General features: G+C 41.8%; 2 protein-coding genes across 2 annotated transcripts; one reads left to right on the forward strand and one right to left on the reverse strand.

Annotated features, from left to right (window-relative positions):
* Positions 1-1981: 1981 nt before the first annotated feature.
* Positions 1982-5911, forward strand: dlx1a (distal-less homeobox 1a). The gene is made up of 4 exons (XM_030112479.1): positions 1982-2364; positions 3280-3872; positions 4164-4363; positions 4577-5911. Exons 2-4 carry the CDS (start codon positions 3563-3565, stop codon positions 4826-4828), a joined length of 762 nt encoding a protein of 253 aa, XP_029968339.1. The 5' UTR covers positions 1982-2364; positions 3280-3562; the 3' UTR covers positions 4829-5911.
* A 5075-nt stretch (positions 5912-10986) lies between these two features.
* Positions 10987-12529, reverse strand: dlx2a (distal-less homeobox 2a). The gene is made up of 3 exons (XM_030112723.1): positions 12031-12529; positions 11564-11748; positions 10987-11411 (listed from the first exon to the last, which is right to left on the reverse strand). The coding sequence occupies exons 1-3, from the start codon at positions 12347-12349 to the stop codon at positions 11085-11087; spliced, it is 831 nt and encodes a 276-aa protein (XP_029968583.1). The 5' UTR covers positions 12350-12529; the 3' UTR covers positions 10987-11084.
* Between the last annotated feature and the right edge of the window lie 1211 nt (positions 12530-13740).

Here is a 13740-nt window from a genome sequence, read left to right on the forward strand (position 1 = left end):
AAAAAAAAAAAAAAAAAAAAAGATAAATGTGAAGAGTTAAAAAAACAATCAAATAAAACTTGACTGCATCATGTCAGCTTCCCTCCTGACCTCCATGATAATACAATAAATGAAGCAGGTTTTTTTTGGAGGGGGGGGGGGCTGTTTACACGTAACTGAGTAAACAAAATCAATTCAGATTTTGATGCCACATTGAACATGAAAATAGACACTGAATCGAGTTAATTGTAGTGCATCTAGTTTGCGTTCATTGACGCTGCAAATTACAGGATGGCAGCGAGAAGCAGAGCCAGAGGAGAAGCAGAACAAAAAGCAATTTCACTTGTTTGATCCGCTGCCTTTAAAATGTGAAACTCAGCCTTCATATGGGTTGACATTTCTGATGGAAGCCTCTGACTGAATTAGATTTTACCATTTCCTTTTCTGAGGTTATGCCTCAATGTGATGTTTGAAATAGATTCTTTGCTACTGGTGTGTTTAACAAAAAAAGAAAAAAAAAGTTTTATTTTTGTTGTTTTGAAAAAATATTCCAAAACTATTTCAACGAAGGGCGTTTTAGAGTGTTTCATGCAGAAGCTATGCAACGTTTTCTTTGGAGATTTGGAAGAGAAATGATGAAATTGTAAAAGCTGCAAAAATAGATACAATCTAAAAGTATTCGGCCCCGTAATACGCAGCATGTTGACAAGCGTGGCTTTGTTTACTTGGTAGGAAAGGCAAATGCAAAAAAAAAAAAAAAAAAAACCCTCACATTTCCCTGCACATCTAGTGACAGTAATTAATCATCGCTCACATGCAGAGTCTGCAGGGCGCGCGCGCATACAGACACACACACACACACACACACACACACACACACACACACACACACACACACACACACACACACACACACACACACACACACACACAAACGCGCACAAATAGTGAGAAGTGAGCCTTCACACAGCGTGCATCCGCAGTTTACCAATGCTCCGCGGCCGGGATAATATTTGGTGGTGGTTAAAAAACGTGGGCTGGCGTGGCAGCCGAGGAGGGCTTTCTATCAGCGGCCTGAAATGAAGTCTGTGACATCTTGGCCCGTTTACCCCCCCCTCCACCCCTCCCCGGCCCCGGCCCCCCCCCCCCCTCCCCTTCCCCTCTCCTCCCGTCTCTCCACCTCTGCACTCACCCTCAGGTGAAGAGCAGCAGGTGTTAAAACACCCTCAGCCACAGAGCTACTCACTCCTAATGAGTCCTGCCTCCGCGCTCCATCCATGCATGGAGGGCTTTATTTTTAGTGCGGCTAGTTAGAAGAAGCCCCCGCGCGGCCGCGGGCTCGCGGGGAAGAGGCGCGCCGTGGCCTCGCGCCGCCCTCCCGTCATGCACCGAGCGCAAGAGTCAAATTATTAATGAAAGGGGTAATGCCATCACGCGCCTGCAACGACTTAATGGCACCGAGGATGGCTTGAGAGAATGTCCAAAATAAATATTCTCCTAGATTGGAAAAGGCAAAAGAAACACTTGATTTTTTTTCCTTTTTTTTTTTTTGCAAAAAAAAAGTATCAATGAAATAAATCTAATTTATGCAGGGTCCTTTATTTCTGTGTCTCAGCTCAAAATTGCATTTGCAAAGGGGAAAAAAACTGTCATCATTACTGCTAATATTAGCTGGATACCCCTGCTATTATTTTACATTTTTCTGCAAATTCTGCCTCTATTCTGTTAATGGTTTGCTCACAGCCGTCTGTAGATACTATAATCGTGGGAAAATAATGACAGTTATCAGTCGCACCCACCAAGTACCCATAAAAATCTGTCCTCTGTTCTGGAAGATGATAATTATTGGTTGTACTACCATTATCATTGTCGTTGTTGATAGAGGAAATCTTGAAGCATTTTTCGAAAGTAATTCCAGAGAAATCACTTCAAATTGGCCTATTTTAGGAGGGACAAGGGACCAGCTTTCGTTATAGCCTAATATTTCACAGAAATCTTTAAATCCAGGCATCGGCAGCCGCCTGGCACATTGTGGCACAGGCTGCGTGATGGCAGCGCTGCATTTTCATAACACATTTTGCAACTTGCTCGTTCTGTTTTGAGTTCAATTATGTAATTACACTGATAATCACAGTGACGGAATTTAACTGCCTTTAATTTGTTATTCAGGTGGAGATGAAGGGACCGCGGATGGAGCAGCCAGCCTGTGTTTGCTGCTCCGCACAGACACGAGCGGAGGAGCGCGAGCTGTCTGCGAGCGATCCCGCGCGAAATGAGGAGCAGCCGGACACCTCGCGCCTCTCCGGCCGCGCGCGTCCTGCGGAGCCTCCCTGACCCCGGACGCCGCGCATTTATCTGCTTCTTCTCCATCACATGAGCGTTAAAGTAAGTGGAGTTATACATTACTTTTTATTAAACAGCTGACATAAATATATATTTTTTTCTTTTTTCTTTTTTTTTTTTTTTTTTTGCAAATATGTGATTAGAGGTGAGGGGATCTGCAGCAAAAAGCGTCCTTTTTTAATTAAATTAGCAGTCCAGCGGTGATTACTGATGAAGGCGGGAGGATGGTCGCACCCCATCCTCACCTAGGTCCGTAATGACCAGGGGTGTTTAACAAACCTGTGACCAATAATTGGCTCCAGTATAAAGGATGAGATGCATTTAAATGCAGTAAGAAAAACGGGACTTTGCATGCTTGCGTTGCTTTAATACTGGAAGTATAAATTCATGCGATCAATAAACAAAACCATTATCTGTAGCGGCAACTTTAAGGAATACTTTAAGTTGATTTAATTATGTATAATTGCCACCTAGTTAATAGAAATCCCCGTCTCACTGCATTATATTCACCTTTTCGTGTTTTTTTTCCTCTGTGGTATAAAACATTATTAGTGCTATTCTCACTTCACATCCAAGCAAACTGTTTTACCTTTTCCAGTGCTGCCAGGTGTAACTGAGCCCTCAAGTCAATCTAAGTGTTAAATACATGACTAATTACAGAACTACTTATGAAAATTGAACGCCAGTGTTATGTTAATACGCCTTCCTCCTGGTGGAGCATTAATCAAAGAGGCTTTAATCAAAGTGGTCAGCAGACACACAAGCTTTAACGAGAATGGAAATATTATTTAACTTTTATCAGAAACGCCAGTTTTTAATGCCACACTGATATCCCGTTATTACTGTAAATAATCATTACATCATAATAATCATAATCAAATTAATAATAATAATACGTTGTTTCTTGACATGTCAAAAGCAAATCTAAGGTTTTGTGGTTTTCCTCGACTTTATCAGCTTCTTCGGACCCAGCCCCACCGTCACCAATCGGCTTCCCTCTTGGAGAGAGTGGACCAATCAGCGACAGTCTTTGATGAATATTCATGAGTCCGAGATTCAAACCTTTGAGCGAGTTTGTCTCGGTCCACAGCATCATTCCTGGGACTTTTCACAGGCACAAACTACATTTTCTTATGAATGGAAAGAGAAAAAATCAGTTCGGCTTAAATTGGGACCCATCCTTCACTGAGATCATAGAAGGAAAACAACAAAAGCGAGACAAGGGGGACCGCCAGAAGAGATGACAATGACTACGATTCCAGAAAGTCTTAATAGCCCTGCCTCAGGAAAAACCGTTTTCATGGAGTTTGGACCCCCGAGTCAACAAATGTCGCCTTCCTCCATGTCTCACGGACACTATCCCATGCACTGTTTACATTCTGCAGGTCACACACAGCACGACAGCTACAGTCCAGCCTCGTCGTTCCCCAGATCTTTGGGTTATCCATACGTAAACTCCGTGGGCAGTCATTCCACCAGCCCATATCTCAGCACAGTACAGACTTACCAAAACAGCTCGGGACTGGCACAGACGCGGTTAGAAGAAGCAGGTAAGTGCGGATGATCGTCGCTCATAACTTTGTGTGTGTCTCCACAACATTTACAGGCTCCAGTGTGTGTGGAAAAGACGAGCCAGATGTGGAATTAGGCTTGGTAATTATTTATTGCGTAACGCTATAAACAATGTATGCAATTAAGGGTAATTATACCTAAAGTACAGGCTGTAAAACTTGCGCTGGTGTAGTCATTGCAGAGCAGCACTGTTCGCCACAACTGCCTCCTCATTTCTTTTTCTCCCCCCCTTTTCTCCTCCTCTGCTCCCTCTCTCTGTGCTTCCCCAGCGCCAGAAACGGAGAAAAACACGGTGGTCGAGGGCGGAGAGGTGCGCTTCAACGGCAAAGGGAAAAAGATCAGAAAGCCAAGGACTATATATTCCAGTTTACAACTTCAAGCCCTGAACAGGAGATTTCAACAAACTCAGTATCTGGCGCTACCGGAGAGAGCGGAGCTGGCAGCGTCGCTGGGGCTCACGCAGACACAGGCAAGTCTCCCCTGCAGCACCGCAGAGCTCATCACATTATTATTATTATTATTATTATTATTATTATTATTATTATTATTATTATTATTATTATTATTATTATTATTATTATATGTCGTTAAATAAAAATGAATTATTTTTTAATACTCTCCCGTGCGTATTTATTTTATTTATTTGACATAAAAAAATTAAAATAATTTTAATCTCTTCCAGGTAAAAATCTGGTTCCAGAATAAACGGTCCAAATTCAAGAAGCTGATGAAGCAAGGTGGCGGCACCATCGACACCAACGCTCTGGCCAGTGGCCGCGGACTGTCGAGCGGCTCCCCCTCGGTGGCGCCGGTCTGGAGCTCCCCCACCACCGTCAAAACCTCCGCGGGCTCCACCGGATCTTACATCCCCAGCTACACCTCGTGGTACCCAACCACACACCAAGAGTCTATGCAACAGTCCCAGCTCATGTGAGCAGAGACCCCCCCCCCACACACACACACACAAACCCCTCACCCACCCCCAGCATCAGGATGGCGACAGGCCCTGCGGCCAGCTCTGCATCGATTTGAAAGATGCACATCAACAAATAACAAAACAAAGAACAACAACAACAACATCAACAACAAGGACGATGGCGACCCTGGAGCTTTTTGCTGCCGCCGGCCGACACAGAGGAATTCACGCAGAGAGGCGGAATGTGGAGGAGACTGAAGGCGCACGCGCTCCATTACAGCGGGAATCGTAGACAAAAAGGACCCCCCCCCCCCTTCCTCCGTTTTTTTTTTTTTTTTTTTTTTTTTTTTTTTAATTTTTGGGCTGCTGTTGATCACTTTTTTTTGTCTGTTTCCTATATTTTAAAGTCATATCTATGTGAGCAATTCTGTTGTTGAGCTGTAGGCTACATGTTAATTAGAAAACACGTGTTTGTTTATACCGGATGTCGGGCCTCAAAAACCTTCAAATCAACCTGCATTCTCTCACACAGTTTACTGCCACAGTGGTGTTTCTTTTACCAAAAAAAAAAAATATAATCCTCCTCCACCGGTATAATACAGCACATTGTGCAAAGCCCCAAGTCGCTACGATGCTGTCTTTATGTGTTTGTTATTTAAATTAAGTTATTCGGGCTAGTTTTGTTTTCCTTCTGTTGAAGTCAGTCTGTGTTCTTTTTTGTAAGTGTGTTTGAAAAAACAACACTGTTGTTAATGCTGCACTAACGCAAGCAAAGCTTTTCTATGCCGTGCCCCGATGTTATGTGAAAAAAAGTGAAAAGGCCTGACGATTTGCTGCTTGAGAAGAGAAAAAAAAATATCCCGAGGTCGAGCAGCTCATTTGTCACTGTATTTTGTACATAACTTTCAGATTTGTTTTCGTGTTGTATACTGGATACGCTGTGAAACAGGGTTTTAGGCTTTTGTGTACTCGTCGAAATGTGTTTAGTCAACATAGGAAATATTTAGTTTTGTATTGATCACTTTAATTTATTGATCTGTTTCTGAAGTTTATGTACATAATGTGCAAAGTTTCAAAAGCAGTAAAATATGATTTAAATTATGTCACGAACGGTGTCTGATTGTAAACCCCCCCCCTCCTCCTCCTCTTCCTCCTCCTCCTCCTCCTCTCCACCCACCTCTCCTGCGAGAAGAAAGGCTGCAGCGTGGTGCAGGTTTAATGCGAGCTGACACAAAGCAGTATCATGTTGGCTATTGTGGCAGACACCGTGTGAGCGCGCTTGTGTGAACTGCAAAAGGCACTTGGTTTGGATGCATGCTCATGTTTTAGCCTCCGCGCTGCAGCTGCTGCACACCCCGCAAACATCTGGAGCGAGCAAATCACACCTTAATTCATCGTCAAAAACTATATTTCACGTGCAGATGGTGCATATTTAGGAAAACGAAAAAAAAAATGCAGCAGCAAATGTCATATTTGTGGTTGATAAGCTACAGCTTTTGCCCTGTGTTGTGCTTTAAGCGGCGCGGCGCTGGAGGCCTGCTCTCATTCAACAAGCGGACCTTGTTCCTTTTCATCTTTTCTTAAAGATAATCTCCTTTCTGTTTATCTTCGGCGATCCCCATTTTCCGTCTTGAGAGAGATCAATTGTGTGTGTTAAGTGAATAATTGGTCAAGAGGCAGGTGCTGCACACGGGACGGGGCGGATCAGTGAGAGCGAACGCTTCCCAGGCCTGCCTGTCTGCAAAACACTGTTACTGCATGGATGCATGATCTGAAATAGTTCCATCTATATATTTGATTTACGGGTTTAAATGCACCTGTTTGGGATTTATTTGTCAATATCATTTAGAGATTTGGAGTCCCTGCAGAATTACATTGCCATCATTCTTATTTCATATTTATACACAAAATAATGAGTAATAAAATTTACTTTGTGCATCAAAGAAGAGTTAAAAACGTGGTGTGGCAGTTTAATGTTACATTGACAGAGTTTAAAATGTGATATGGTGGATCAAATGTCTTGTTCAGCTAATAATCAAAATAATATATATGGTAGAATAATTATAATATATTAGATTAGTGAAAGTAATCCACAATTAAGGCGAGAAATAGAAAGAATTTTTTTTTTATTAATTATTTTAGTGCATTTTAAATATATCATTGGTAATTTTGGGAGAAAATTGGTAAAGCGTGATCTGCATTGGTTTTTATCTGCTTAGCTTAGCCCCATAATATTATAGATGTTATGTAATTGTATATTGATAAAAAAATTGCAACGTGTGCAGTCTGCAAAAACTGAAACAATTAATGCATTAAGAGATAAATTATTATTATTATTATTATTATTATTATTATTATTATTATTTTTATTGCAATACTATATCACACTTCAAATGAATAATCCCTGTTCCTCAAGAAGCTCTGGCCTCGTCCATTGTCTGCACCCTTCTCTTCCATTGTTCTATTCTTATTTTAATAGAAAACTTGAAACATAGGGGATCCTTTATGAGGAAACCTTAAATCCAGAAGAGGCCTGACTATATTTCCTTAGCGTGAATAAAGCAGTGCTGCAGCAGTGAACACAGATCTGCCTACCTAGCAGCAGAAAAGGCGCAGCTGCACATCCAAGAGGGTCAGTGTTATTTCGCTGTATTCTCTCCTTGATTATACGAGCTGAGCCCATCAAACCCAGCATAATTACAGTAATTTCGCCCTTATTTATTCTAATGCAGTTTCCTATCTCTGAGGTAATTATGAGCAATTTTTTTCGCACCGAGGATCTTTCTGCGCTGACAAAAGAGATAGTGCTGTGAAAGAAATTTTCTACAGCAATAGAAAAAAAGCGAAATAGGTGAGCTGCCATTTCGTCTCTGTTCCCTTAGACTTAGCCTATGTATAAGACTGACAAATTGCTTGCAGGTGTAGCCTACATCACCGAGTTGTCAATGCGAAGAGGCTTCAAAAAAAATTAGAAAAGCACAATGTGCGAGAGCAACGACTAAAGAACAACTTCTGTGTCTCCCTTTCCTTACATTTCCTCTCCGTGTGAACAGATTTCTAAGCTATAGGAGTGTCCCATAAAAGACGCTCCTTGGTTGCACAAAAAAAAAAATAAATAAAAAAAAAATAAGCAGGATATGTTTTTTTTAATTGATGTTACAGGATAAGATCTGACATTTTCTTTTCCGTTAAGGAACCAGTCTTTGAAATAGTTCCGCATCATCAAAGAATCTACAACATTCACAGATCTGACTAAGAATAAATTAATAGCTTACATGTGAAAGAAATAGATAAATCGAGCAAATTCTGAGAATCGAGCCTGTTTCCTGTTTTTAATGATCACACAGCACATTCAGACATCCCGCTAAAAAAATATGTAAGAAATAATTATTAAGCACACACCTTTTAGCTTGAAATGTGAAGAGGCAGGCTTCCTCTTAGGGTTTCTCAGAAATCAGCATGAAGGCAGAAGAGCAGCAGCAGCAGCAGCAGCAGCATCCTTCAGCACAGAGACAAGACGAACGCTTAAATCCCATAAAATGTGTCCCATGTGTTGGTCTAAGCTATAGCAGCAGAGTTCAGAATATGACTGAAAATGCCTGCTTTATTTCCCCTCTTTATAGCTGATGGGGAAAAATGTAGATTATTAGCATAAATGTTTACTCCTCATTACGCTGATGACATTGTGCACTCGAGATCTTGGTAATCTTTGGGGGGAAATTATGAGTAATTTTTTAAAATTTAAAGCAGCAGTTACCATGCAATTCAGGCTAATTCTGCGTAGGCTCCACACGGATATAATTATCGTTGAGTCAAGATGTTAGGCTAAAAACTATGCATTGATATTCCCATTTATTATGTACATACAACTTTGACAATGTTGATGCTTGAAATAGCGGGAAATTGTCTTGTGTAAAAATTACACCCCATATTAGGACATCTAAAATTGCGAAGAATTATATAGTAATTGCAGGCTTTCAGATTTGAAAGCCAGGAGGCTCAAACCAGAGCAAATGTGGATGAAATTACAGATCAGGGTATAAATTAGGATGGGGGGTATGGCATTTACAAGTTGCCTGAGAGATACACAAAAGTGTAAACCACAGTGGCTCCAATTCATGAATGAAATCAACAAAGAGCTCCAAGAAATTCCATTTTATTTCCAAAAAAGCAAACAAACAAACAAACAAGCAACAGAATTTTGATGACATGTCTGCATTGCAGTCTAATGTCCACTGGCTGCATATGTTTACAGCAGCAGGGTCAGACCATTGGAAGGGACACATGGATGTAGAGAGTGTGTGATGCTGAGTTATCAGACAGCTCAGATCGGCTGCATGCCTGGGGTTTGATACTGTCAGCCCCGGGGGGAGGCTCCATCATGCAGATATAGCAACCGCTGACAAGCTCCAGTCCTAATTATGTACAAGGAAACGATCCCACTTTATGGCCTGTGGTCTTGTGAAGGGAAGCGCGTGGGGGAGACAATGAATGAGGGCTACGCTAACTGATAGCACCGCAGCCCCGTTATTACCTTTCTCAAGCTGAAATAAATTCCCTTAAGTTAAAATAAAGCCTAATGAAATCGACGTCCCCTGTAAACGGCAGTAAATTCCGCCTGAGTGTGTTTTCCGTGCGGCCCGCGGGCCATAACGTGAGCCACATGCATAATGTGGGTCAGCGTGCTCGTCTTCAGAGATCACAGGCTTCCACTCTGCGAGACGTGAGAAATGTTTCCATGATGCTGTAGCTCCGGGCTGTCTTGGATCTTAGTTCCTGTCTCTCTTTCTCTTGTTAAAGGCTGAGTTCATAAAACGTCTGGAAAGCGACTCTCCGACTCCAGCGAGTCTGAGGAGCCCGCGCTCGGTCGTACCCACCCCGGCCTCGCGGCTCCACGTCTGCTGCCTTGTTGTGGTTATTCTGCCCCGCTCGGTGGCCGCTCCTCCTGCCGTCCTCCTGTCCACTGCCTCGGCCGAGTCCGGCTCAACCAACCAGGGTCTCAGAAACACCTCCATGTCACCAATAACACCATTTTTATGGCATACATTTAGTTCATTAAAGCTTTAAAATCCGTCCAACTTTAGCTAGTAGCCGGATCCTGGTTGCTAAGCAACCATTAGCATGCTAAGCTATTACCTTGTGCAATAATTACCATGTTTAGCTTTTTTAAACCAAACTTTAAGTATTTTTATTTTTAATGTTTCAGCTTTTCTTCGCCAAACTTTAAGTATTTTTAGTTTTAATAAACACAAGTGCAGAATTGCATAGTTTGCTATGGCATTTGTTCAATAAACATATTGTAGAGATTTAAAATCTATTTTTTCCCTTAAAAATAATATTATAGGTGTTGAAACAAAAAAAAAAAAAACGAGAACAGCAATACACAGAAACTATATGCTTAAAAAATAATCTGCATTATTTAGTCCCAATAAAATATAATCAATATCAAACCTAATCAACAACAACAGCAATTAAAAAAACCACATGAGAATGCACAGAAAACATTTTATTTAAATAACGTCTGGTCATATATGAAACACTGCTAAAATAAATAAGACAAAAAATACAATTAATTGTGATACACGTGAATCAGAGGGGAGGACAATCAGTAGCTTCAGGTGGTTGAATGGATTTGCACCAATAGCCTAAAAATAGGAGTCAGCGCGACATGAGCTGTCAAAAAAGCTGTTTTTAAATATTTACAGATGTGGATTCAGTCACTTACCCCTTCAGGATATTTAAATCAACTACATGAGGAAAAGATCAAGGTGAGATGCTTTTTTGTTTCATCGCACAACAAAATGAGGTCATATTGAAAAAGGCACGATACAGTTAACTTGTGCTACATTTGTGACAGGTTGTCCTGCGAATAATGCTTTTTTATTTTTTGCAGGAATGGTATAAAAAAGTGACGTCCGCGTAAAAGTGGGCTTCACGCCCAGGCTGTGATTGCTTTGGGTAGTAGTGGTTCATTCATCCCTCACATAAACAAAATAAATAAATACAAAAATAACTGTAGAAATCTGTGTCTACCATTTACCATTGCGAAAACCAGCAAGGTCCATGAACCTGTTTTGGCTCCAATAATTTCTCCTAAATGCTTGCGCGTAAAAGTCTGCGTGACGCACACACAAGGTCTGTGAAATTGTAGGTATTGGCATTTTTCTTCACCAGTATTGTCCGATTGAAACCCGGCGTTTCTGTCTTTCTTTTTCTTTCTTCTCATTTTTTTTTTTTTTTTTTTTTTTTTTTTTGTTTGTTTGTTTGTTTGATTTCAGAATATTGTCCCGGCGCTGAGGGCGGCGTTGTGGTGGTGCTGGACCAGAGGAGGCTGCAGATGCGTCGTAGAGTTCGTGGTTGAGTACCAGGAGTAGTTTGCCAAAAAGGAGGAAGGCGCAGTCGTGTTGGGAGGGCTGCTGCTCTGAGGTAAACTCGAGCTGACACTGTTCATTCTTTGAGTCTGTGGAAAGTCCCAGACGGTGGTTGGCGGGGACGTGCACGGGGGAGATTCACTGGAAGCAACATGTTGTTCTGGAGGGATTTCTCCACTTTTCCACAACTTCTTGAACTTGGAGCGGCGGTTTTGGAACCAGATTTTGACCTGAAAAAGAATCCGATACACAAGCATACAAAAAATGATTAACAGATATTTTCCGGCTCACGCCCTCACTTGTCACCTTTCATTTATCCCAATACAAAACATACATCTGATTTGTGACAGCGTATAAACCCCGTGTCTTTAGATGTACCCACCTGTGTTTGCGTAAGGCCCAGGGAGGCTGCCAGCTCGGCCCGTTCTGGCAGAGCCAAATACTGCGTCTTCTGAAACCTCCGCTGAAGTGCAGCCAGTTGGAAACTGGAATAAATGGTTCGAGGTTTCCTGACCTTCTTTGGTTTTCCATTAACCATCCGGATTTCTGGCTCGCTCTCTTCTTTCTCTGAGGAAACATTCACATGCAATTCACGTCAGCTTATGCGTGAAGATTTATGCCATTTTCCCAGTCTCGCAGACTGTTGGGCATATTTGCATAAATGTCTGTCTGTGTTTGACAGACTAGAACACAACCACTAATTTGACATGATGACATTTTAATGTTTAAATGCACACGGAAACTGTCTTCCTTTAAAGTTGTGTGAGAATTATCTTAATATTTGTGTCATTTTTCTCTTATACAACAAGATCTGGTCGTGGAAGTGTTTTTAAAGATCTGCGTTCTCACCTGTGTCGGCAGGATTTGGAGAGGGGTTGGAGGCGTAGGAGCCGTACGCGCCATAAGACGAGTTGAAGCCGAGCTCGTACGACTTTGCGTTGTAGGGCACGGAGCTGGCGGCGCTGCCGTGGTACTGGTAGGTGCCGAGCTGTCCAAACGGAGACCCGGCGCAGTGGCCCGGCTGCTGGCTGTTGTAGTAGCTGCTGTCCGTCGCCGTGGACACGGGCAGCGTCGGCGACTCCTGCGATTTGTGCAAGCTGTGGTAATTGCTTGAGGTAATCTGGTTCGAATGCATATCGGTATTCAAGTTCTCAAAAACCCCGGTCATCTTCCAGCTGGAGCGCAAGCAGCCTCGGGTACCTTTACGCGCTAAAAACCGCAAGATTGCAAATGCGCGCGCTGAAAAAACGACTCGGATCTCGGACAGATGACAACTTTCTGTGAATAAAGACGCATCCCCGTGTAAACTGTGGCAAAAAAAAAAAAAAATCAGCGGAAGGTGTGTCCCCCTCACAGTGGCCTGTGATTATCTGCTTCGGTCGGTGGTGGGAGCGCATTTATGGGAGAGTGAGAGGGAGAGCTACTGTGTCTGAGGCAACCAATGGGTAAGGGCTGCACCACTGACTACTCCCCACCGCGTCCTCCCTCCATTATTTGTTCAGGTCTGTCTGTCCCGGCTTTCTTCCCACAGTTTTCCATCAAAGCATCACAATCAGAGAGAGGTGACCAAACCCGAAGACCTAAAAAAAAAAAAGAAAGGTTTGATCACCAGGGACATGGTGGGCATTTTATAATATATCCACGTGCAATCAGCTACGGGGGAAAAACAAAATAAACAGAATGTTTCAGTTTAGTTGCAAAATGCACCATGGATTAAAAAAAACAGTGAAGCATAAAATTAAATAAAGGCAATAAACTGGTGCAACAAATTAGTTCTGTGACTTTGATGTTTGATGTTGCTTGTTGAGATTAATCATGAGGAAATCTTTCTTCTTTTTTTTTTTTAGTTTCCAGATGTTCTTATAAATTTGGTGAAATGTGGCAGAAGCTTGCCAGACTCAAACCTCGAAAGATGTGGACATCGTGGAGTGATCAGAAGGTGTTTACACATAATCAGATCTGGTAAATCAGGCTTCAGTGGAAGGTTTGAAGCTGTAGAAGAGGACCACAGCGCCCCCAGGTGCCAGAACGTCACACTACAGACGCGTATCTTCTTCATTTACATTTTCTCTGCTTTTGGTGGAGAAAAGCGAGAAAAAAAAGAATCATTATAGAGTTCAATTCACTTCAGATCCCAGCAAAAAATTAAGAGCTCGTAATGTTGGTTATTTCACCACGTGGAGCGTTAAAAATTATTTATGCAGTGAAAGTTAGTAAAGTGTCTGTTTATCACCACAAGGTGGCAGCAGAGTTTCTTTTATAGCCAGGACTGCCTCCGGGATTCAATGTGCTATCAAAAAAAAAAAAAAAAAAATGGAGTTGACCCTGACACTCCAGGTTTTTTTATAACGTGATGTAACTTTGAAATCAAAACGTATATACACATAGAAATGATCCCGAGGAGTTCAGTTTGATGAAATTTCCATGCATGTGTTTGCATGCTTTCAATTGGAAATTTTGAAATGTGAAATGTTCTACATTGATAAAATAATTAATTAATGACCTTAGAAATTAAATCTTATATAATTAAAATGTCAGAATTAAATGGACCCGGAGAAG

Source organism: Salarias fasciatus, chromosome 16, assembly GCF_902148845.1.
Source record: "Salarias fasciatus chromosome 16, fSalaFa1.1, whole genome shotgun sequence".
Lineage (NCBI taxonomy): Eukaryota > Metazoa > Chordata > Actinopteri > Blenniiformes > Blenniidae > Salarias > Salarias fasciatus.